The 25,245-nt window shown below is 53.2% G+C and overlaps 1 protein-coding gene across 2 annotated transcripts in view; it reads right to left on the minus strand.

Moving 5' to 3' along the window:
- Positions 1-440: 440 nt before the first annotated feature.
- The window catches only part of Acox3 (acyl-CoA oxidase 3, pristanoyl), a 29,873-nt gene continuing 5,068 nt past the window's right edge, over positions 441-25,245 (minus strand). Inside the window, exons 2-19 of one of the 2 annotated variants that reach the window (XM_052198490.1) lie at positions 24,775-24,968; positions 24,200-24,354; positions 23,655-23,888; positions 23,245-23,319; positions 22,816-22,905; positions 20,699-20,842; positions 18,747-18,835; positions 16,116-16,212; positions 14,006-14,188; positions 12,792-12,914; positions 11,336-11,456; positions 9,728-9,850; positions 9,165-9,278; positions 7,309-7,424; positions 6,044-6,218; positions 5,395-5,462; positions 4,638-4,724; positions 441-2,332 (exon numbers count right to left, since the gene is read on the minus strand). In XM_052198490.1, coding sequence (XP_052054450.1) covers positions 2,213-2,332; positions 4,638-4,724; positions 5,395-5,462; positions 6,044-6,218; positions 7,309-7,424; positions 9,165-9,278; positions 9,728-9,850; positions 11,336-11,456; positions 12,792-12,914; positions 14,006-14,188; positions 16,116-16,212; positions 18,747-18,835; positions 20,699-20,842; positions 22,816-22,905; positions 23,245-23,319; positions 23,655-23,888; positions 24,200-24,343 — 2,103 coding nt within the window. In that variant the 5' untranslated portion in view covers positions 24,344-24,354; positions 24,775-24,968 and the 3' untranslated portion in view covers positions 441-2,212. The remainder of the gene's footprint in view (positions 2,333-4,637; positions 4,725-5,394; positions 5,463-6,043; positions 6,219-7,308; positions 7,425-9,164; positions 9,279-9,727; positions 9,851-11,335; positions 11,457-12,791; positions 12,915-14,005; positions 14,189-16,115; positions 16,213-18,746; positions 18,836-20,698; positions 20,843-22,815; positions 22,906-23,244; positions 23,320-23,654; positions 23,889-24,199; positions 24,355-24,774; positions 24,969-25,245) is intronic. The other variant, XM_052198489.1, reaches the window with a different exon arrangement.

Consider the following 25,245-nt stretch of genomic DNA (forward strand, 5'->3'; position numbering starts at 1 on the left):
CACATGTACACACACACACATACCACACACACTCCATACACACACCACACATACATACACACATGCACACTCTATACACACACCACACACACACACCATACACGCAAGAACAAAAGCATCCAAAAGTATGCATATTAACATGACAGCAGCTAGTGTGACGCAGAGCTGGGTGATGGAGACCCTTGGGAGTGGAGGGAGCACCACACGGCACAGGTTGCTCCCTCTGCTCCAACTTCTCCTGGGTGGAGGGAACCTGTCAGGAACCAAAAACATAAGACAGTGAACAGCTCTGTGTCTCGTGACCCAGTAGACGAGAAGAAGGTGGCAGTTACTCCCAGAATTGTGAGGTCGCCAGAACTTGGTTTTCTTCTCTGAGCTCTGTTGTTATCCAACATTGGGTACCGGATCGCAGGCAGAGACACGAGAGGAGAGAGCAGGGCTTCAAGTTCAACACTTTATTGCAATTATTCAAGTCTTTTCTGCTGTTTACAAATGTTTCATTTTTGTGGGACCTTTACAAGTTTGTCTCAATAAGGTGGCCTCTGCCCACAGGCCCCCACATGCCACCCGCCTCACCCTCAGGATGGACGGGGGGAGTGTACATGCACGGGGGCAGGATACTCGATTCATCCTGGAAGTCATGTGATATCTGCATGCTAACAGGACACCCATCCAAATCTGGTTGTCCAGAGAGCCAGTCCGTACCCCAGAGACCAAGACATACATACTCAATTGGTAGGTATGAAAACATACATGTGTACACATTACAAGACAAAAAAAAGCCATCAAGTCCACTCTGTGCCACACATGTGCTCTTGCATGTGTGAGCATGCAATGGAGCAAGGTCAACCTACCAGTGGCTTCTGTTAAAAGAAAACTGACTCTCCCTCCCCTCAGAAGCTAGAGCTAATGATCCATTTTACTATAATTTGAAATCTGTTGGCACCTCTGCCACCAGGGGGCATGCTGCAGTCAGACTGCCTGACCCTGGGGACCATGTGACTTAACTTAATGTAGCATTCTACTGACCGTGGACACTTCTTGTGACATACTGGTCAGTCTCCAATCAGACAGTGCAGTAACCAACCTCCCACACAAAAAAGTATGGTCAGGTGAAGAGATGGCTGAGGTGACCATTGCATGGCAGGATGGGAGGGGGGTACAGACCCCAAGAGCTGGGAGGACCCAAGGGGACCAAAGACTTAGTCCTCATTGTTGGGAAAAGCCGTAGATTCAGGTGGAGGGCGTCATCTGTGAACACGTGGCCCTCATGGTCCACAGAGACTCCAGCTGGCAGGCTCCCATTCAGCTGGCGTGGGACTCTGGGAGGGGGCTGAGCCAGAGGGGGGGTGTTGGCTGACCAAGAGCAGGTGGTGAAGAGAGGGGCTCTTGGGCTCAGTGAGCACCTGGGGCTCAGACCAGCCCATCAGAAACACTAATGGTGTGGCACCCCCCCCCCCCCATGGCAGGAAGGGATGACAACATGTGCCTTTTAGACAAGGGTCTGGCTATGGTCAGTGTAGCAGGGTCACACTGTGTGTGAATTTGCTGAGGGACACTTGGTGGGAACAGATGGCACTGGGCATTTCTTCTGTTTTAGAAATCAAAGGACTGAAACCACTGCCAAGCAGTCACTGACATAATGGGGGCATCTGTGGTGAGTAGACTGGACGCCCCCACCACCATGCACGTCTTCTGTGGAAGCACTTTCCTTAGTGGAAACTTCTGGTGCCACCAAAGGAGTTAAGAGTTAATAAAACATTTTTTCCCATAAAAATCTTCAAATTACATCATTCTGATGGTCCATGATCGAGAGCGGTAAATGGCAGGTAAAGAGAAGTATGGCCACCCCACAGCAGGGCTAAAGAATCAGACAGCAGCAGAGAGAAGAGAGTGTCTCGAAAATCTTCCACGGATCCCAAAGTTCACCAGAAGGCTTTCATTGTGAGCCCTGACTTTACCTTCCTATCTGAGCCCCAGGAGAGCATAACAAAGTCCTTTGTTAAATTCCAAGGCCCTTGAGGAGACACACTGTGCAAACCCCTTGCAAATACTCCATTTGAGCATCGGTACGACAGGCTGACCAGGGTCAAGGAGAAGGTTTGGTGTAAGTAGTTTTCAGCATGGGCATCTGGGTGTCTCTTGGAGCGCTGTGTCTGGGTCCAGGCCTCTGGATTAGCTGCTCCTGCTGTAACTGCCCCTCCAACTGTGTCTACAGCTGGGACTTCAGCCTGTCGGCCACAGATTTGTTGGCAGTGAACTCGGGCCACCAGGCGGCACGCTCCAGCACCCCTCTCTGCTGCAGGACAGCTGCCCACAGGTTTTTATAGAGCTGTGGGAGACACACCACACCACATAGAGGTGAAGGGCAGGGACTAGCAGAGCCCTCAGAGGACAAGTGGTCAGTGTGATGTCCTTTTGTTCTGAGGACAGGAAATTCTCCACTGTCACTTTTTAGGAAATGTTATGATGATGTACGTTTAATTTATATGAGCCTTTTATTTTTCCATGGGAAGTAATTAAGCAAATTTGATTATAAAGTGTCATAAAAGCAATCGTGATGGGAACCATCCCCTTCTGGGATACTCCATGGCATCTACTCCCATGTCTGCACCCTTCCCCCACCTCCACCCTCACCTCCCACATTTGCCAGGCCATGTTCCGTCTTCTCCGAGCCCTGTCCCCAGCTACCCAACAGCTCACGATGCATAAGCCAGGTGTGGCTGAAGAGCAGGAGGCTGGGGCAGGGGCAGAGGCTTGGGTCCATGATGGCCCCACTGAGGTCTTAGCTGTTCCTAGTCTCAACTCCTCCGTGGAAGACAGAATGGATGCTATCTGGGAGGCAGGTCCAGATCACACCTGACCAGATCCTACACCTGCTACTGACATGGACGCCTTGGGCAGAGGCAGTAGGGCAGAGCCACAACAGAGCAGCCGGCTCAGACGGCCCCATGCCGTGAAGCTGCCCCCTCCTGCACAGCAGACCTGGACTGCTCGCCCACGTGGTGTGAACTTGGCCATGGTCCACAGTGCTGAACGATCAGAGCTAGCTCAGATCCCCTGCTGAGCTTGCTCTCTGGAAGCCGTGTCTGTGGGGAGGGTCTCGGAAGAGCCCTGTGTGCGGTCACCCTGCCAGGCAGTACCTCGAGGCCACCATGGACTGAGCTGCAGCACTGAGAAACGGAAGTCCCTCTCCATCCAGGGACAGCTCCTCCCCACCTCTGGCAGTTCTTGACCAGAGGCCTGTGTTCCAGTTCCATTTGCAGGCAACAGACCCCTGCATGTGGTGGTCCTACAATGAAGCTTCTGCTTGCAAAAATGCCTGAGAGGCCGAATTGCTTGGGGGCGGGGGTAGGGGGGCACGTGAGACAAGCCTTATGCCTCAGTGTTCTCGTCATGCTCAGAGTTCCTTGTCCATCAGTCCTACACAGGACCCAGATCTCTGTCCACAGCTGACTCTGCTGTGCATGGACTACACAGCGGGCTTCTCTGCACCTCAGGCTCTGATCTTTAAAACAGTATGGGACATATCCTGTGGGCTATCTGCCCTGCCTGTGCATGCTCCTTGTGAATCTGGGAACTCTCTGCCCTGCTCTGCCTCATATCTGCTCCCTGGATGCCCACTCCAATGTATTGCAGTCTGAGTGTGCCAATCTTGGGGGTTCAGACACCCCCGACAGGACCCTCACAGGCTTATAAAGTGCTGAGTTCAGAGTGCTCTCTGAGGACAGTAGGCTCCATGCCCTCACCACTGATCGCCACCTCACAGAAGGGCACTACGGCCCTCGGGTGGGTAAGATTAAACGTCTCTTACGCTTACAACCATCAGACCTCAAGCACATAGCTGGAACACCTTGCAATGTCATGTTGCCAGAAGAACGGGGGTATAGGCCCACGGGTAGCAAGGCACTGCGGAACACCTGGCTGTGAACATCTCCCTACATGGGCATCACCTTGTGGGGTGTTACAGAGGGCAGGAAGGTGCAGCAGGGGTAGAAGAGGCCAGTTGCATCTTGGGTGCCTGGCTGTTGGCAATGGACAGGCCTAAGCCCACTAACTACTTCTGAACAAACCATTCGAGACTTTGGCAGCAAGTGGATACCAGGAAGCTAAACAAGGGTTGTGGGGCTGTACAGGCAAGCACAGAGGAGCAATGGCCCCACAGTTGGCATGGTCAAAAGATAGTCAACTGGGGTTGACAGGAGGGCAGGACAGAGGAGAGTAACCAAGCAGAAGGACTGTGTCTTACCAGAAAGACCAGGGCCATGGTAGCTAATGGTAGCTGTTATGTCAAATTTATGGCTTTGACACCATGTCTGTGACTGAGCTGTAGGGCCCGTGTGGAGAGTAGGCAAGGAGGGTGAGGGGGGCTGGGACTTCAGTCCCTGCAGAGGAACTGTATGTCACTCCAGGACAGCAGTGCAACTTCCCTGTTCCATGGGGTACAGGTTGGTCAGGAATGGTACCCAAGACACAGAGCTAGGGTGACAAAGAGCTGTGTCACCACCTGATTTCTCTTAGCCCCAGAAAGCTCCCCAAGTATGACAATTTCCAGGAAGGTACCCGAGACTGTACTACCTTAGGGCCCACATAGACTCCAGCCAAGCCTCAGTGGCCACAGGGGATGCTCCCCTTACCTCACCATCAGCTTTGCCAATTGGGGAGCCCAGAACAAAGTCGGAAGGGGCGATCACGTCCACCAAGGCCACCGCATCGTCTTTCAGCTGTTGGGAAACAAAGTCCATCCACTTGGCGATGCCTTACAGTCTCCAGGGCAACCGCAGAGTAACAGAGCCCTGCGGCCGTTGCTACAGAGCGCTGGAAACCTGAGCAGGCATGGAGTGCACTGCGGCCTCGCCGCCTCACTGGTCTGGGTTGTGGATTCCCTGGGTGTGTGTTTGCATACTTCTACTGTGTCGCCATAGACACATGTCGCCATGGACAGCTAGCAATTGCTGTTGCAGCCAGGCTGGGAAGCTGGCAGAGGTGACGAGTGCAGCCTGTTAGCATGTCCCCTAAGGCTCATCCCCAGCCTGTGGCCAAACTGCCGACTGCTTTTCCGAAGCCAGAAAGGAAGTCCAGAAGCCACAGGGGCAGAAAGTGCTCCTGAGCTCCTGCAAAAGCTATCACACTTGCAGCTGGGGTGGGGTTCCGTGGCTCCTGCTTCCTCACACAGACTAATATTGAGCCCCACAGAGCAATCTGCTGTAGAGACGCCCAAGGGCTTTCTTGAAATGCATACAGTTTTTTTTTCCTTCAAATAACTCCTGCCAAGCACACTGAAGTTTAATAATGTTCGGGTGATGGCAGAGCTTGGGCGGACAGCCTCAGGGTGATGGGAGAGGCTGCACGGCATGGACAGAGCGGATTGCCGACAGAGGTGACGTGACTCACCTGCACACACAGCGTCAGGATGGCGTCCTCCATCGCTCTTCCTGTTTGTTCCCCAGAAATGTAGCCACCTGCAAGCACAGCCTTGTCACACGCTCCTCAGCCCTGTGGCCACAGGACATCAGAAACGTCCTTTCCACTTAGCCCCGTGAAGCCTTTTGAACAGAGATGTCAGGGTATCACAGCACTGACCAGCCTACTGTGATGTCTGGGAAGAAACATACTGGCTCTGGACCAGCTCTGAGGCTCCCCTGGGCATGTGTCAGGCCTGGCTAAGGTACCAGGAGAGAGGCAAGGCCCTGAGGCTTGGGGCTGAGTGGACTCTGACCACAGGGCGAACAGAGATACACAGGTAGGCAGGTGTCAGCATCAGACCACACCGGTGCTCGGAAGCACTCCAGGTAGATGTGAGGGGGGCTGGTGGCCTAGAAAGGTCACAGGGCTATGGTGTGTGGGACATGTAGGTCTCTGAAGCTACCAAGGGACAGAGTAAAGGACTGAGCTCACAGGAGCCTTCCTGTAGAATCTCAACAGTGGTCTGTGCGTCTGGGGATGTGTGGACAGCAGGAACTACGCTTAGGATGATTTCTCACCAAAGAGAAAGGTACCTGGTCACGACTTTCTCAGACAGAGGTCCGAGCAGCAGCCTCACCTCGGTAGAGCAGGGCCATGTGCTGGCTCAGGCACCACAGGCCGTAGAGTGTGCTGAGCCGCCCAAGCACGGTGCGCAGAGATGGAGGCACGCTGGAGCTGCGTGTGTGCTCGTGGAACCGCTGCAGCACCGTGAGCTCCATAAAGGCCAGGGCCAGGGGCTGGCAGTGGTACACCTGCAGCGGGAGGGACAGAAGCCTGCTGTGCTGGAGGCAGCCAATCAAACACCTCTATAGCTGGGTCTCCTAGGAGCGTGTGTGTGTGTGTGTGTGTGTGTGTGTGTGTGTGTGTGTGTGTGTGTGTGTGTGGGAACTGGAGACTAAGGTCCATGTTGGGGTGCTAATTCTAGGTCAGTACTGTGAGGCTAAGCAGCCTGGGGACACAGGATGGCACCCACAGAAAGGATCTCCAAGGGAAGCTAAAAGCCCTGTGAAGGGAGACTACAGCATTTACACACTCCAAGACAGCCCACTTCCCTTGGCCCCAGGCCCAGCCCATCACAACAGCACTGTGAGTGGTTCCAGGGCGCAGGGCCTGTCCTCTTCTGTAGCTGGGGATGACGGAGTACAGGCTCTACTGGACAGGGCTAACACTTCACTGTTCTTAAGGGTTTCTGACGTGCAAATCCCCCCGTTCTCGTACAGTCTGTTAAGACTGGCAAATAGCCACAGGTCCTGCAGGATTCCCACTAGCCACCGACAGATCACCTCCCTAAGACGCTTTCGGTGGCCTTCTCTGATACCCAAACTGGCTGCTCCCCGGTGACTGCCAGGACATCATTCCCTGCCCCCTGTGCACTGCCTCAATAGAACTTTTAAACCCACAGAGGAATTGAGATCCACACAGGTGCTGCTGGACCATGAGTCTGAGCACACGCAGCTTCTGAGAATGGGAGATGCCCAGCCAGGAGGGCAGAGATAGGACCTACTATGGGGCCATTCCTACCAAGGCACACTAAAGATGGCGACTGAGGACGGCTGAGCGGAGGGGTGAGAAGGAGGGAGGAGTGGGCCGTGGGAGGTGCTGCCCCATGGAAAGCCCCTACAGTGGGCCCATGCTCTTACAACCAACACCCCACTCCAGCAGCGCTGTTCTGATTCCCAGCAGCCACCGCTTGGTACAGTGAATACAGCACCCGTCTTCTCTCCACAGGCACCAAGGCTGGTGCTTACCCTCTATGTTGCAAGGGCAGGGCCTGCCAAGGCACTGACTTTTCCAAACAGACACCGGGGCAAACAGGGCAGATATAAACTGAAACAGACATACCTGGCTGTTGTTCCTTGCTTCGAAGTCACTGCCTCTGGACTTTTTCTCTTGACAGTATCTCCGATGACTCTCTTGGAGCAGGTAACACACAAGCCAGTGGTAGGCTGCCAGGAGGGCTTGGGGGAGACACAGGAAACAACTGAGAGTACCTATTGCCACATACGTAGCCCTGGGCAGACAGCACCACTGGCCAGGTGTGCCCTGGTGGTCTTCGCAAGGACAGCAGAGGATGGGGTGGTTTTGCAGATGGGGGAACCCAGTCACAGAGGGGAGCTGCCTGAGGCCCTTCACCAGGTGGAGCTGACGGGGTGCGTGTGATTGACAGCATTTCCACACTGTCATCACAGCTTTGGGACAGCAGATCACAGAGCCACTCGGAACCAGCTAAGACACAGTGGCTACTCTTTCGGGGACAGAAAGGACAGGTACCACCTGGATTCCCACCTCAGTCTGACTGGTCAGCTAGGGGGCTATAGGTTGGCACTTGCCCTGGCATGTCACAGTCTGGCATGCTGCTCCCGACAGCTCTCACTAGCAGCAGACAGCCAGTTACAGAGAGGGCGGGGCCAGGCATGGGCTGCTGGCACCTTGCCTGCGCATCCTCCCTGCCTTACCTGAGCAGGCTTCCCACACGGCTCAGGATGCAGGACACTGATGAGCAAGGACACAGCCTTGGATGGGAACTAGGTTCTGACCAGACATATGGTGGAGTCCATGCTCTCCGTATCCCACATCCAGGGGGAAGAGGCCTAGGCCCAAAGGACTTGCTGGTTTCAGGGACAAGGAGCAAGGGGACCTCTGCTAGGCAGCTGGTCATGGCTCAGAGCTCCTGGGGAGAAAACAGGGGTCTGGCACAAGTGGTTTGGACCTCTGGTGTCACACAGCCTCTTCCCATGGAAATGATGCCACGGACTCTTGGGCTGTGATATCCTCACGGCTCAATTGAGAAGCCCGTTAAAAAGAAGGGCAAGTGCACCTCGCAGGCTCAGAGAGGTCTAGTGGCTCAGCCATGGTCACGCAGGACGTGACTACAAAACCATGTATGATGGAGAGCTGCAGCGGAGAGGCAGGTTACTGTGACATCAGCCATAGGTGCTCCAAGGAGCAGGTGAGGCAGGGCTGGGTATTGGGTGGTACACCCTCCTCAGGGTCCTTCCAGGTGCGGTGTGGACAGATGGTCCCCAAATATCTACCAGGTTCAGAACCCTGGAATTTATGACTGGTCTTTTGAAGAGGGCCTATGCAGGTAGGAAGAAGTTGCCGCTAACAAAGTGAGATCACTCTGGGATGGGGCAGGCCCCAACTCCTATGACAAGGGTCCTTATTCAAAGACAAAGAGGACATCCTGAGACAACAGAGGCAGAGGGTGGTGTGTTACAGTCACAAATGGAGGGTGCCTGGAGCCCCCAGGGTCAGGGAGAGGCAGGAACAACTTGACACTGGACGACTTCTTCTGCTCTGTGAAACGGTGGTGTCTGCTACTCTCAGAACCCAGACAGCCCAGGACAGGAGCCAGGGCTGCCCAGTGTTCATCCATGAACCTTAAATGTCATCCTCAGCATGTCAAAAACCCTCAACTTCTGGAGGCCAGCGCGGAGGCTGGAGAGGCACCCACTCACTCTTGGGTCATGTGGGTGGGTCACTGCTTCCCAGGCCCCTCCCAGAGAATCAAGTTGTGGGCCACAGGACAGGCGGGCGCCCCATAGACCTCCCCAAGATTAATGTATGGCAACAAAACCAAGGAAATACTGCAAGCCAGAAAAGCAGCCATCCCTGTGAACTGTCACCCCAGCCTATGCGCTTCAGTCCCCAACCCTGTGGATAGGCACCGGGCAGTGGAGGGGAGAATTCAGTACCTGCTGAGTCCAGCCAGTCAGCCTTGCTGGAGCCCGTGAACTTCTGGCCCAAGATCCCAGGATAGGCTTCCAGAAAGTCCACTGTCTTGAGAGGGCTCGTGAAGTGAGCTCCGTCTAAGGAATACGCTTCTGTGACTTTAGAGAAAGACAAAAAGTCCCCACCCACAGAGCCTGGCCTGCTGGCTCCTCCTTCTCTGGCTAGGCGTCCCTACTTGGCTGGCCTGCACCTAGGAAGTGTCCCTGCCACCAAGTGATGACCTTTATTCACCCTGCAGATGACCCACATCTTATTTTTGAGATGGTGTCTTTATTGCGGGGTTTTGGGGGGGGGGGCTTCAAGACAGGTTTTCCTGCCTCTGCCAAGTGCTGGGATTAAAGATTTGCCACCGCTGCCTGGCAAGACAGTGCCTTGCTTCACAGCCCTCTGACTTGAGGTGTTCTCACCTTGGCTCTGGGCTTAGATTATGGGACTGTGCGACCATGTCTGACCACAAGCTTGGAACCCCCAGAGCCTGAGAGAGTCCTGCGCCCCGCTGAACTCAGCCTCCCGCGGAGGTGCCCACCTTGGAAAGGATGATCCAAGAAGCTGAGCAGGTAGTTGCTGGTCTGCTGCAGCAGGACGTTGTTGTCACCTTCATAGGTACAGTTTGGATCGTTGTCGTTTCGGAGGTCACCCAGACGATTCACTGGAAAAACCACCAGGGTGTCACTGGAGATGCTCTGAGAGGTGCCCCTCCCATAGCCCCGCCCAGCAGGGGGCAGGAAGTACTCTGTCCCCTCCCTGCTCCCCTGTGGTCCACATTTGCCAGCTGTGCTCTGTTGCATCCTTAGGGAAGATTAGGAGCCTCCAGGAAGGCTGTGCGGTGACAGAAACATTCAGCACAGAATTGGTGGCAGTGAGGATTGTCACCTTCCTGTTGGTATTAACAGCAGTCTCTCTCTCTCTCTCTCTCTCTCTCTCTCTCTCTCTCTCTCTCTCTCACACACACACACACACACACACATACACAGCCACACAGCCTGCCAAGTGTGGGGACCACTCCAGAGACAGGACATGGGGCTACTCTCCTATAGCTAAATGAAGCCTTTAAAAGGCAATTTCTAACTCTGGGATGTCTGTCATGTTGACACGACTCTCCTGCTACGTGAGCGGCTGGCGCCTGCGTTCTCTTCACCAGCTGCGCTTTGCCTAGGGCCTGCCTGAGGTGAACTGTCCAGAAGCAGCCTCTCAGCCTTCCTCTTCTGACAGAAAACATTCTCTCTGAGGCGGATGGAGGAGCCAGCCCAGCCCCTTCATGCTCTAGCTAACCCACTAGACAAAGAGCTGGCATGGGCCTGATGTCGAAGCAGAGAGCTGACCTTGAACCTTGGTGTGGTTCTCTACACTGCTGTGGACCATCTCCGCATCCTTCCTGGCAGGCTGTGAGCTGTGGGTCGGTCACGTGCGTGTCCACAGTACTCCAAGATGTAATGTCCTTATTCTATTTAAAACCTGAACAAAGCTACACTGCCTATGCCGTTCTATGAGTTATAACAACAGATAAAAGCTCTACCAAGAACACTGCAGACAGGATGAAAACATGCAAACAAATAACTCAGATACAGCCATGGCGAGCCAGGGCCTGTAAGAGACAGCGTGGCAGTAGTGGAGGCCAGGCCAACACATGCCGAGTGGCTGGGCCAGGCTACTGGGGCACCGAATCCAGAACACCCACTGCTCCATAGGATCCTGAGTCTTCTCTTTGGCCACTAAGGGGTCGGTGGTTCTGCGCGGTCTGCGCGGTCTGCAGCAGCAGAGGCCCTCATGGGGCGGCCAGTTATTACTAATCATTTACGATGTGTACTATCTATATAGTGCTACAGGCCAGGCCCTATAACCATTCACATGCACTGACTCTCTTGGAAGAACCTATATGCTGTGCATATAATTCGACCTACCTGCCCAGTTACCATGGAGACCACACCAGGCGCTGACCTGGCCATGTACTCACAGCCATGTACTAGGTGCATGCCTAAGTGGCTATAGCTGGAGGAAGTGTGTGCCTGGGTGGGTCTGGCTGTGTCCCAGGAAAACTTTATCGGAAAAATAGGCTGCACTTTGTGGGCCCCTGGCCCAGTAGCCCATGGGAAGACCGAGGATGAGAAACTCCCCCAAACTAACCCAAACTTACTGGACAGATAGCCGTGTCCCCCACACGCCTCACGGCACTCCTGAATTCCCCGCTGGGATGTCCAGGACGCTAGAGGCTTGCCAGCCGATGCCAGTGCGTGGATCTCACGTCCGAGTTCTGCCTGTGGGGGAGAACCCAGTAAGAAGCAGCAAAGACCAACCGGCACTGCAAGCCAGGCCCCAGCCTCAGCACTAGTGTCAAAGAAAGGAGGGGCAGCTGTGATGAAAGGGGCTGGGAAGCACAGGAGAACAGAGCCAAGATGGATGTGCGCCATTGCACAGCTTCACCGCATGAAAATAATCGATCTCGGCTCTGTGGGAAACACATCTGGATGTAGCAGCCCATCCACCGCAGGCAGACTGCTGGAGAACGCCTATTAGACTTGGCTCCTACCACGTTCGTGGGTATGTAGTGAACATGACTTTCTGCAGAGAGGTCAGCAGGGGCACAGACTGGTACAACACGGGAGCCAGTGCCGCCCTCTGAGGACCATGGCCATGCAGATGTTTAGTGATGGCTTGGTGCCATGGCACCCCTGGGCCTTCTTTCTGAGGCTCACATCTGTTTCGTATGCATCCTCTTCTCTGCTTCATTGGGTACAATGGCCGCTACCCAAAATGATCTATTTAGCCACCCAGTATCCGTCTCAACTAAGGACAGTTTCAGCTGTCATTGTGCCTGGCTGGGTTTCACCACAGGTTTTCAGAAAGAAGAGAAACAGGAGAACCATGTTGTCAACAGGCAGGTCATGGACTCACTGGGGGAAGCATGTTTGGCCCCTTCGCCTCAGCAGCGCCCCTCAATAGCCTGTTCCTCTCAAGGGATCCGTGCCAACTTCTGCGATGCTCCAGCTCTCGTTCCAGATCTGCTCTGGGAATCCCAACGCAGCTCATCTGACAGGAGGTTTAGGACAGAGCACGTAGTCCCTGCCTGCAGCACTAACCACGTCTTTTGATTGACATCTGATTTTCACTTGGAGGCGGGGGCGGGGGCGTAGCACAGGGAGGGGTCAAACACCCACCCGTAGGCTACCGGAGGAGCCAGCAATGGCCGCCCTTGTGCAGAGCAGCTGACCGGCTGACCTAGCAGAGCTGCAGGCTCACTTCTGGCACAAGGCTCCTGGGCTGTCAGCTCAGAGAGAAGGTTCAGACCTCTGTGGGGTTGTTTATGAAAAGACAAGAAGAGCGGAGGCATCCTCTGAGGGAGGCAGTGTGGGGTGTGGACACCATCACGCTCTCAAAAGAAGCTGGCAGTTCTGCTCTGCCAGCACATCCCCCAGATCAGGGCGGGGGGAGACACAGCCCAAACTGCAAGACACTGGGCAAGCCCAGCCCTAAGCTGGTGGACAGCTGAAGGAATTCACACAGGCTCCGTTCCCACAGCGAGCGGCTTTTGTTTGGCCTCAGTGCTGAAACAGAGTCGCTCAACCCTGGCAACAGCAAAACAGATGCCTCACCTGCCTGTCACTGTGGTCTCCCCTGAGCCGGGAGCGCTGCAGCTCCATCAGGTCCAAGAAGATTGTCTTAGCAAAGTGATCCAATGCATAGGCAGCTGCCAGGTATGGAAGTAGGCGCCATTGCTGGGGGAAACAAGACACACAACAGATACCCAGAGGAGCTGGCACAGAGAGAGCCAGGCTTGCCCCGACCACGGGAACCTGGAGTCGACTTCCTTAGGAATGAAGGATACCTGGTGCCAATGCGGTCTGAGACAGGTGCTATTTTTAAATGCTAATTTATTTAATGTGTATGAATGCTTTGCCTGCATGTATTACATATATGCATTTCCTGTGTGCCTGCAACTCAACGAGGTCACAAGAAGGTGTCAGATTCTCCAGGAGCTGAAGTTACAGATGTTTGTGAAGCACCCCGTGTAGGTGCTGAGACTCAAACCAGGTCATCTGGAAGGGCACCAAGTGCTTTAAACCACCAAGCCATCTCTTCAGCCCTGGCACCGTATTTCCTGTGAAAGGCGATCAATCGCCCTGGGGTGGGGGGACTCACACACCAGCACCTGACACACACGGCACACACCCACTGCTGGCTGGACAAAGAACGAAGAGACAAATGGACTGGAGGATGTGGGTGTAGCCTGGAAGGGACCCAATAAGCCACCACCATGGCTGTCAGGTGTTACCATGTGCCATCACAGCCCCTTAGGCAGTGGCAGCACCAGCAGGAACCTGGGTGGCAGCTCCTTAACCACTGGGCTCCCCTGGACACTCAGAGCAGCCATTATGTTGTCACCCCGAGGAACAAGGATGATAACAGGGCACATGGGCCACCCAGGCACGGTGAGATACTACGTTTCAATTTTCACTTCCTAACCAGGAAAAGCTGATTGCCTCAGGGCCATTTCTTAGGGATGGGACAGACAAGTTAAAGTCTGGAGCAAAGCCTGCTCTAGAAACGTCTCTCTGCCAAAGCAAGGGGACCTCATCTGCACACTCAGCAGGCCTGGCCCTGCCACCAGAGTCCTGGCTCTCCTCCCCCACGTGCCTCCATTTGAGCATACAGATGCCTTTTTAATTAAAAACCACCCTGAGGCCCTGGTGCCTGGCAGGTGAACTCCTGCCCACTGTCCTGTTCTCGGGGCAGTCCCTGAGATCTCTCACCAACTCCCAGGGGCCAAGAAGAGCAGAAAGCAGAAAACTATGCAGACGGCCAGTACCTGCAGTGGATATTCAAGGACGGGAATCTCTTCCTTATCCGTGGGTCCAAACTGACACCGTGTGGCCGAGAACCGGATGGCTATGGACACGGCCAGCTTCAGGTTGACCACAGACATGCTAATGATGGAGATGCGTCCTGAGGACAAGCTGCCCAATGATGCTCCCAAACGCTGCCGGACATCCTGGGTATTTGGGGAAGAAAAATGGGTGTTGTGCATCAGTCAGATGGTGTGTGGACTCAGAGAACGTCCCAAAGAAGAATGTGTACACCCAGATGAACTGAGAAAAAAGGGCTTCAGCTGCCCAAGGAGAGAGCTTTGAGTAGATAAGCACTGTGGCTCTTTGGCCACCTGGGGGCGCTGTGCCCTGCCTTTTCCTAGATGGGCACCAGATGCAAGCGTGGTCCAGCATGGGGCTCGCTCGGCTTCCACTAGGCGCTCTGCTGGTCGCCAGCTGCTGAGCTCCCAGGGACTGTGTTCTAGCCTTCAGTGTCAACTCCACATCTATCTGGCCCTTCACTATGTTTGACAGAAGGTGGGCTCAGGCCCCTCTGTGGTGCTCTGGGACAGCCTGGTATCTTTGCTCCCTGGCCCCTGCTGCTGCTCTGCAGATACTGTTTAGGTCCTGCCTCCAAAATAGGGTGTTGTGTGCATGGCAGTCTTCCAGACGGGACATCTGTCGCACTCTCACGTAGAGAGGACAGCTTTGTTGGTGTTAAAAATGTTCAAATTCAGTGGCATCAAGGCATTGAGGTAATAATGGTGGTTACACACCTGTATCAGAAGAACGATTTCTAGCCGGGCGGTGGTGGCGCACGCCTGTAATCCCAGAACTCTGGGAGGCAGAGGCAGGTGGATTTCTGAGTTCGAGGCTAGCCTGGTCTACAGCATGAGTTCCAGGACAGCCAGGGCTATACAGAGAAACCCTGTCTCGAAAAAACCAACTCCAAAAAACCAAAACAGAAAAAGAAGAAGAAGAAGAAGAAGAAGAAGAAGAAGAAGAAGAAGAAGAAGAAGAAGAAGAAGAAGAAGAAGAAGAAGAAGAATGATTTCTGAATCCTCTAATGATCTTATTTTCCCCTTGCATCAGTAGATAGCTTTTCCTCTTTCGAACAACAGTGATCCTTTATATCAGTCTTTCTTTCTCTAGCTGGAGACATTTGGTTGTCATTTCTCTGAATCCCTGCAGCCATAGCAGGACACTCCAGGGCCTTCCTGCTGAATCCTTCCTTTCAAGCCTTTCACATCATGGTAAATTTTAATTGGCTGTCTTCACATTACCACATCCCTATGGCTTCTCTGCTCACGGGGCTAATTCCTCTTAAGGACCTCTGCTGGACTCATTCTTGTTTTCCCATAAGGCAAAGGGTAAGGATTGTCTGGGGAGTGTCCTTCCTGACAAGTCCCTTCTGGGGGCCTGTTCTCAGGGTCAGCCAAGAGTCTGCGTGCTCACCACTCCCTAGGGCTGCAGGCTGCCCCCTGGCTCATCTCCGCCTACAGCCTACAGCCTCAACACTCCCAGTTACCTGCACGCCTGGCTCCCCATCTGTACACAGCTTCCCACGTGACCCTCCTGTGGTGCTATGAATGAAAATGGCCCCCACTGGTGCCTATGTTTGAATACTGTCAGTGGAACTGTTTGGGAAGGGTGGCCTTGCTACAGGAAGTGTCACCGGGAGGCTTTGGGGTTTCGAAACACCTTGCCATTCCCAGCAAGCCTCTTTGTCTTGTGAGTCAAGGTGTGAGCTTCCCGCTGTTCCTGCAGCCATGCCTCTTCTCTGCCACCTCAGACTCTGACCTTTCGAAACCACATCACCTTGACTATGGTGTCTCATCACGGCAATCGTAGGTAAGACAGTTTTCCTCTGTATGCTGTGGGAGAGCAGCCCCCACCCACGCAGTCATGGATATCCAGGCACAGGCAGAAAATGTTGCCAGACCCAGGCCACCCTTGCCCACCAACACTGTGGCTAAGTCCCTTCTCCACGGAGGGCACCAAAGCCAACCAAGAGATCTGTGTGGCAATCCCAGGGCCAGCTGCTCCTGGGGTGGTCTTCAACACCACAGGAGCAGACATGTGGGAAGTTCTGTTTGCAAATGCCACTGGTACCTTAAAGGGTGTGTTGTAAGTGCCCTCAGAGGTGACATTCCCAGTACGGTCCAGCAGGTTCTGGCGAGGAATCCGAACTTTGTTGAACATGGCGAATCTGTGCAGGAGGAAAGGTGGCCTTCCATCATGTAAGTCCTCCAGGAGCCTGTCACACGACTCCTGGGCTTTCTCCCTCTCCCCAAGAGCAGCTGAAGGTAACATCGCCCCCCAAAACAATGGGCATGTGATGGGCCATCTGTGAACCATCACCGCTCACCCCTTTGCTTCCCAGGGCAGATGTGCTCTCAGGTCATTAGCAAAAAGAAGCTCCAGGCCCACCACCTGCCTGTACACAGCAAGGGTCACACACCAATGACAGGAGGACAGGAGCTGGTTCTAAAGCTTGACACCTCTGAGTCCCAGTACAGAGAGCTACAGACAGCTGATGGTGGTTTCAAATGCTAAGTCAAGTTGGCAGTGGTGGTGCACACCTTTAATCCCAGCACTCGGAGGCAGTGGATCTCTCTAAGTCTGAGGCCAACTTGGTCTAGTGTGAGTTCCAGAACAGCCAGGGCTACACAATAAAACCCTGTCTTGAAAAAACAAAACAAAAAATAAAAATAAAAATAAACAAGCAAACATATAAATAAAATGCTGAGTGAATTCAAGTAGCCTGTAGCCCAGTCTCTTCCCCTGAGCAGCAAGGGAAACGGTCTAGTTACTATGGACACCAGGCACTGACAATCCAAGACGTTTTGTAATAGATTAAGGAAGAAGCTGTACAAGGCTACGTATCTATGTCAACTGTAAAGTCCATCACTGAGAGTCTCAATGGTTCGGATGGCAGTGTGGCTGGTGGCTAAGATGCTCTGCAAACACAGAGAGCCTTGTCAGTTGACAGTGACCGCCTGTGCTCTCAGCTGGACAGCCTGCCTGCTGCTCCTCGCCTGCATCTGACCTGCAGTCTCTGGCTGGCAGCAGCCTCGCTCCACCAGAGTTGCTCGTTAAACAGTGGGGGAGAGCACCCTACTCAGGACCACCAGGTGGGTGTGAAGTGATTTTTCTGCCCGTCCTGCAAGGATCTGGAGGCAGACCCCTCTCCAGGGTAGCCTATTCAGAGCAAGCACTCAGTTGTCCCTGTTTCTCAGCGAGTCATTTTCCCGCCCGCAGATTCTTGGAGCTGTTGTATTTTTCGTACAAGTCCCCAGCACCTGGTCCCTCCCAAGCACTTAGTGACCAGGAACAGAGGTGATGGCATAGGATGGAATCTGTCAAGGTGACAGAGCCATCCCCCAAAGACCGTTTCCTGGGAAGACACGGCAGCCCTTCCCAGTACCCACAGGGCAGGCCTAACAAGAGCCTTGGGATGGCCGAATCTAACACAGCGCACCCAGCTGACCGCACACTGAGTCTGACGGTGGCCTGGCCCGCGCCCAGCCTGCACACAATGCCCCATTTTTAAGGAAACCCAGCCAGGGCGCCAAACCCGAGGTGCTCCAACTGTTTCCTTGAAAGCCAAGGAATGCTTTTCAAGTACAATGTTGTCGACGGAAGGCACGCTTTTTAAGGAGTGGAAAATCCTCACCCTTTTTTGCCACCAAGGAGTGGCAAAAAAATGAGTCTGAGCACGCTCGCGCTTCGGAAGTTTCTGCTCTAGCTTAAGTCTCGCACATCATCTTTGGGTCACTTTTATATCCACAGAAAAGTCAGATGGGTCCAGCTGGTGAGCTACTGGGCAGGCACACTGTGATTATGGTCTCCAGGGATCGGGGATGTGTGTACAGCAAAGTGTGACACAGGGAAGTGTGTAACACAAGGCATGTGCACACATGTGTGGTATGGGATATGTGTGTAACATAGAGCATGCAGAGGTTCAAGTAGGAATATCTGTTTGGAGGGGTAGATGAATGGGGGGGGCTTCGGGGTGTGTGTGTGTGTGTGTGTGTGTGTGTAAATGATTTACAGGACAGTGACATGGGATATCTGTATGACGTGAGGCATGTGGTGTGGAAGCAGTGTGGATGACACGAGCATGTATACACCTTGAGGCATGTGGATTGAATGTGGCAGGCGTGTTGAAGGGGTGTAGAGGGTGTGTGTGTTGCAATAACTTCCACCCTAGTCTCCTGCTGCAACTTCCTTTCCTGGAGGCCTCCTCCAGCAGTCGATCCTCCCCTTCCCCCCCTCCCCCGTGCAGATCCTCATTCTGGGGATCCCTCTCAGCCTTGTCAAGGAGGAAGGCCCAAAGGCCCAAAGGCCCAAAGGCCCTGCCTCATCATGCAAAGTACCGTGGGCATGTTTCGGTTGGGCTCAGAGGCCCCGGGGAAAGATCCTTATTATTAGAATGTTTAGTTGAAAGTGATCCATGCAGCTGACTCCGCTCTGGATCCCTAAATAGTCATGGCAGGCTTCAGAACGACAAAAGTTAACTCAGAAACGGTCCTCAGTCTAAAAGTTCACTAACTTATGGTGCTGCTCCTGGAGTTGAGGCAGAGCAGCCACTCAGCTCTGGAGCTCTGGCGTCCTCTGCTGGTGGCCTGAGGTCAGTGCAGGCAAAAAGCTTAGTAGTTCGGTCTACTAAAGACTTAGGTCCAAGAACTCAAGGTCAGCCTGGCCTCTGCTTTGCTGGAACAGCTGTTCAGTGACACTCACCCGTTATCCAGGCCGTTCTGCCCCAGCTTCTTCCCCATGTCACCGACCATCACCCCTGGCATGGGAAGCAGGGTCTTCGGGTCCCGAATCTGCACAGAGCCACAAGGAGTAATGGCTAGTTAAGTCTGTCAGCAGACCAGAGAGCAGGTCCAGACCAGCTGACCACTGACAGGGCTGACTCCGAATAGCTGAGTTACACTGGGTCCCCTGAAGTGATATGCCCAGGTCTAGAGGTGGGCCCTTCTGTGGAAAACAGACCTCTGCAGCTGTCATGGGGCAGAGACCTCAACACAAGATCATCTGGATCCCGAGTGGGCTGTAAAGCCATGGTCAGAGTCTTTACAAAAGAGAGGTTTCATAGAAAGGCAGTGTGGAGGGGAGGCAGAGGCTCACAAGACACGGCTTCCCGTGAAGGAGGCCAGAGCTGGGGCAGGTAGGAGGAGCTTCCTGAGCTCTCAGAGAACACCCCACTCATGGCTGGAGCTCTGGCCGCCAGTGGCTCTCCTGACTTAGTTCCGGCTATGGTGTGACACTGTTCATAGCTCAGACAGAGGACCTGCATAGGGCTCCCGATATGACAATGCTGGCTGAGCACATGTGTGCTGTGGGAAAGACAGCCAGGGCAAGCTACATCAATCTCATCGTTCCCAGTGGGTGTCCACTGAACATTCCCTACAAGGAGTGCAGGCATGGCTGGCCAGAGACTCCTGACCTAGGGGCACTGTGCAAAAGCAGGTTTCATTCCACATAAAGCAGGACCACCAACCTCGAAGCAGAGGCCCCACTGCCTCTGCAGTAAAGCTGGGTAAAAACTTAGACACAAATTTCTTTTAAACCCCTTTTTAAAAATGCCATAAAAACCAGACAGCTAGAGAGATGGCGGCAATGACCTTCTAGGAAGTACCAAGGTTTGAATCCTGGACCCCAAGGTAAAAGGTCTGGGCTTCAGCCACTGGCGCTGTGGGGGCGGTGGGACACGGGTGGGACGAAATCAGGCCATTGAGAGTGTGCCCTTTTCAGGGGGCTATTGAGACCCTGGTCTGTCCGTTACTTCTCACTCTGTCCCCAGACACAGCTTACTCAGTCACGGTCTCCGGCCGGGGCACCTGGGCTGCCACAGGCCCACAGCAGTACCAGCGTCAGGGCACCGTGGACTGACCGAGACCTTTCTGCCTTTGAGGAGTGGGGATTCTGTCACAGCAGCAGAAAGCTAACACAGGAGGAACAACCAGCAGGGTAAAGAGGACCAAGCAAAAACCCGTGAGCGGTGGCTGGAGGAAAGAAACCCGCGAGGCGAGCGGTGGCAGGAGGGAAGGCCCAGTAGTTCTTGCAGAGAACACAGGCTTGGTCCCAGCACTGACATCAGGCAGCTCACAACTGGCTGCGCTTCCAGTTCTAGGGCATCCCACGCCCTCTGCTGGCCTCCACAGGGACTGCCTGTGTGCGGTACGCAGCCGTGTATTCAAGCCCTCTGTACACAGGCATAAAATAAATAAATCAATCTCCAAAAATAATATGACTAGTGGCAGCTTCCAGTTCATCTGAAGAGAATTTCAAAGTGAAAAGCAAAAATAGCTAAGGCTATGCTTAACTCAAAAATATTAATCGTGCAAATTCACCTGTCCATTTCCTATGATGTACCCCAGCCCCGCAGGGCAGCACAGGCATCCAGGCAGGCCCTCAGATGGAGGGGGATGGTGCGGGGTCACCGAGGTGTCCTGAGTAAAGATGTGTGCCGTGACAACAGACCTGCTGGGTGCTCTGAAGAGCCGCTCACAGAGACTCCAGCAGTCCTGTGTCCCTGTGAGCTGAAATGGAGGCGCGCTACAGGAAGCCTGCAGGAAGTTGAATCAGCACAAGCATCTTCCACAATAGTACAGATCGGCCTGAAGACATAGTGTGAGTGGCTACAGGTTAACTGCCAATCGGTATCAGCCATGCCCAGGTCTTACCTGCACCAGGAAGGAATGCAGCCCTTGGCACTGGCCATCTGGCATGTACAGCTGGGCAAACACTACTGCGTGAGTTGCTGTCTTGCCCAGGTTGCCCACCCAGAATTTGGCAGCCTCGAAATCCGGGGAATGTAAGATGAATTCCTGTGAAGGGGAGATTGGCAGCCTTGTAATCAGCAGCTGAGATCGGCGAATGGCTTTCCCTCCAAAGCAGGCTAACCCCTATGCTCCAAGCCTCGGAGCCAACAGTATAAATGGGCTGAACGCTGTATTTCCTGCGTGGGCCAAGTTGGCTTTATTTTTGCTTCAGGATCACCTTACAGAGGAAATGGACCAGTCTTACACAGTGAGCTGTTGGCTGCACTCCCCTGCAGAGGCTGACACTGGCCACGCTGTGCCAGGAGAGTCTGTCTGACTCTTGCCACATCCCCTTCTGACTGCTAATGCATGGTGCCTGCAAGGTCGAGTTCTGCTGAGTCAACAATTGCCCCATAGGCTAAGGTAAGGCCATGGGGCACTGTCCTTGGCCAGCAGCCAGCACAGACTCCCCACAAGTCTCACAAAAGCCTCAGGCACCAAAGTACAATGGGAACAGATAGGGTCAAGGAACTGGAAAGTCCAAGACAAGGCAAGACAGGCCTCAAGGCTGGGGATTGGGAAGAATTACCCTCCTTGTGGGGAAACTCTGCTAATTAAGGTCGAAGTTGACCATGAGAGGATGACCTTTGACAATTCTGGATGTTTCTACTTGCCGAAACCTACACAGCTATGCAAGTGACATAGTTTCCACCCCTGGAACAGAATCAGCAGGGTGAGAGCCTCCATGAGCATTCACAGTTATTGTGGGTATAAGGTTTGTTTGTATAATATTGTACATATCTTCATGTTCCGCTTTTGGGGATGTTCACTCTGTAAAAGGTTAATGAATCCATGATAATCAGAGGCAGCGCAAGTCCAGGAGGCAAGGTCTTACAAATGGTAAATACTGAGACCTTCAGGACAGCCCTTAAGGCTGTGGGAAAGAACTCTGAAAACATAAGTTCAAGAATATACAATTTCTCAACTATGTAAAATACACTCTGAATTGTATAAAGAGGTTCATGGACCTAAAGACAGCTGCACTATGAGCCAGCTTGCCAGAAAGACATCAAGGAGATAAAGAAATTTAGGGAATGATGACCAAAGAGCAAGATCCCACCCAGCTAAGTTTATTGTTTGTGTTCACAAAGGTAGGCAGATTCCTGAGTTCAAGGTCAGCCTGAAACAGGGCAAGGTTAGGCCCAGGCATGGTAGGAATGGCAATTTCAGAGTAAGATTCCACCCAGCTAGTTTGTTGTCTGTGCTTATAAAGGCAGGCAGATCTCTGAATTCATTCGCAATGTTAAGGAAAAAAATAATGTATTTGCTGTCTTTTTCTAAGAATGGGGGGTGGGGGTCTGGGGTCAGGGGATGCTGATTCATAGACTAATCAAAGGGGAACCTGGGGTGAACAATTCAATTGATATGTAAATAAAAGACTGAGCTTTTGGTCCAGAGAGATTTTAGATTGTTTTTTTTCCTAGCAAGAGAGAGCTGCCTCAAGCAGAAGGCTTTCTGGAAAGCTGTCTTGAGCAAATTACAGGCTGTCAGCTTGCACTCCATGATTGACTTCACATTGTTCTCACTGCTTTCAAACATCCCTTTCCTCAGAAACTGCTCTTCAAGCTGAGACTGGTCATTGGCACCTACCCTCAGTCCCCCAAAACTTTATAAGCCTTGAATCACCCTAATAAAGTTGATCTGCCCCCTAATAGCTGGTCCCAATGTGGTCTTTCACTGAATGTACCCACAGGGCTTCGGAACCCCCGCTCACCCATCTCTGCTCCTCCCATTCTCATGGACTGAGTCAGCCAATGAGCCACGAGAGCAGGGAGACCCACAGAGTATCTGACCCTCCATGAGTTCCCATGCCTGCTTGCTTGGTGTAGAAGGTAAGACCTTCATGCCTCAGGACAAGGCGAGCTTTCAGCGGCCTCTCTAATGAGGGCGTGTAAGGGGGAGACATTCTTGACTAACTATTGTCCATTTACATTTCCCATGTTCCGTCCACCCAGGGCCCAGGGGAACCCAGAACCTACCTGGGTAGCAGGATCATAGTGAGCTGTTGTTCGCATGGCCTTGGTATTACTCCCATGACTCAGTTCAGTGAGAGCAAAACAGCCAAAAATCTAAATGTCAAAGCACACAGCGATGTCAGGTAAGAGGTGCGTTCCTGTGTGTGGACCTTGCCTCCACTGGACACCATTCCCACCTGCTGGCACAGATGCCATAGCATGTGCCATGTTGAGCATAGGCTACAAAGATCTTTACAGTCAGAGGAGGCCACAGGGTGTTCAGTCAGTCAGGAAAGCTAAGTCCACAGGCAGGCAGGGTGGGCAAGGGAAAACACCAGCCTGAGAGCACTCCTAGGAGCAGGGCCTGGCCTGCCAGGTCTCTCCTGTAGCCTTCCCTGTCCACAGCTAAGTCTGGACATGACACTGGGCTCATAGCGCACAAGGTCAACTTACCTCCAGGCTATAGATCTTCTCAAGGTACTTGAAATGCTGCTCAGAACCAGAACTGAGAACTGTGGATCCAAAAACCTGAAATGTAACACAGGTGCGGGGGTGGGTGCGGAGGTGGGTGGTGCTGCTCCTGCGTGGAGCAGGTATACCTCACACCTACCCCACCCCTACCCCACCCCTGTCCCACACACACCCCACGCACACCTCTTCCTACTGGACTGTCCATTATGAATAAACATATTTTCCAAGAATCCAAGAATGCGTGGGTGCAAATTTACACCGAAAGCTGAAAATCTGATCTTGTCACTGAATCTTAAATGTTGTATAGTTTAAGAGCCATGTGGCTGTGGTTTGTGTCTGATGTGGGTGGCCCTGTGCGGACATGGGTTCCCTGCCCTCTGTCACACACTCACCAACATGTGGAGGACACATTTGTTGGCCAGGGACCAGTCGTACATGCCCAGGCAGTTAATCAATACTAGAATCTTCAGGGGGTTCTTTAGCAGGTCCTCTACTTTGAAGAAGCCATATTCAAAGACTCGCTTGCAGCGAAGAAAGTTCAGTTCTCGTAGCTTCTCTAGAGGCAGATCGGCCCCATATGAGCGGGCAAAGAGAGGATCATTCTCCAAAGCTGAGAAGATGGTTTTCTGTAAACACAGAGCACAGGGTGCTAACATGAAAGCCAAAGGTGGGATGTCACATGTTTCTATGCACTTGGCTTCTCTCATTGACTGCCTAAGACCTAGTCTGACCCAGAAATCCCAGCTGAAAGGAAGACATGGGGATATCAGAGTCCTGTCCATTCCTTCCCCTGGCATCCTGGGGACCATCCTGGAGTAAGGGGAGACAGACCCACACTGTCCCAAGACCCACCCATCCTACAGAACCATCAGGGCCAGGAAGGCCACCAGGCTATGTCAGGGAGCAGAGACACGACCAGTCTCCACACAGACCTCACCTTGAAGTGGAGTGCATCCTGGCCGTCCCAGAAGAGCTGCAGCTCCTTGGAGTTGAAAGAGGCTCTTGCTCGGTAGGCACTAAGGGGGCCCTTGGGGATGTCTGACCACAAAGCACTGTCTCTGTTTTCTGGTGGGGATCCCATGGTACCGTCACCTGCACAGAGAACCAAACCTACTGTGCATAGCTGCACAACGTCAGAGCAAGAGCAAACCCAGGGGCTGCAAAGCAACAGCGGCAGGGACGGCAAAGCATCAGCCTGGAGGCACCAGGGTTCAAAAGGAAGGGGAAGCAGCTCCCGTCTCCTGGATTGCACTCCTGAGCAGGCAAAGATGACACAGGGCAGAGCGGAGCCATCTGCTGATGGAGTGGGAGAGAGGGCCAGGGAAACAGGTTGTAATAAACCTGGAACCTACAGACAGGCTGGCCTGAGGCTCACTCTCTTGTTACAAGTGCCTGCCTGAGGACACTGTGATCTTGCATGAGCAGGAAGTTCAAGTTCCTCATGGATCACTAGGCCCAGAGGCAGGGAACTGTCCCTCTGGGATCCGGCCACTCACAACACTCAATGTTTACCTGCTCACTGAAGCTGTAACTACAGGTTCCAGTGTTGGTCTGCACTCAACACTCAGGGATCTCACTCACAGAGCAGGTAAGTCCTTTCCACTAAAGTACTGTTCTGGAATTCTCTGAATCAACTGGATCCTCTTCCAGAGATCTGATTCATTGTGCAATAGAGGCAAAGGGCTTTTGCTCTAACCAACAATCATCTGAAAACCAAATCCAGGCAAGGAGGCTCTAAGACCTTTGGAATCCACTGAGGTAACTGTTCAAATAGTCTAGGGCAAGACTGCTGTAGTCACAGTGCTGGTGGTTTGGTTTTTGTTTGTTTTTCTTTTTCAATGTGCATTGGTGTTTTGCCTGCATGTATGTCTATGAGGGTGCCAGCACCTTTGGAACTGGAGTTACAGAGAGTTGTGAGCTGGCATGTGGGGGGGGGGGTGGGGGGGGGAATTGAATCTGAGTCCTCTGGAAGAGCAGCCAGTA

The sequence above is a fragment of the Apodemus sylvaticus genome, chromosome 11 (assembly GCF_947179515.1).
Source record: "Apodemus sylvaticus chromosome 11, mApoSyl1.1, whole genome shotgun sequence".
Taxonomy (NCBI): Eukaryota; Metazoa; Chordata; class Mammalia; order Rodentia; family Muridae; genus Apodemus; species Apodemus sylvaticus.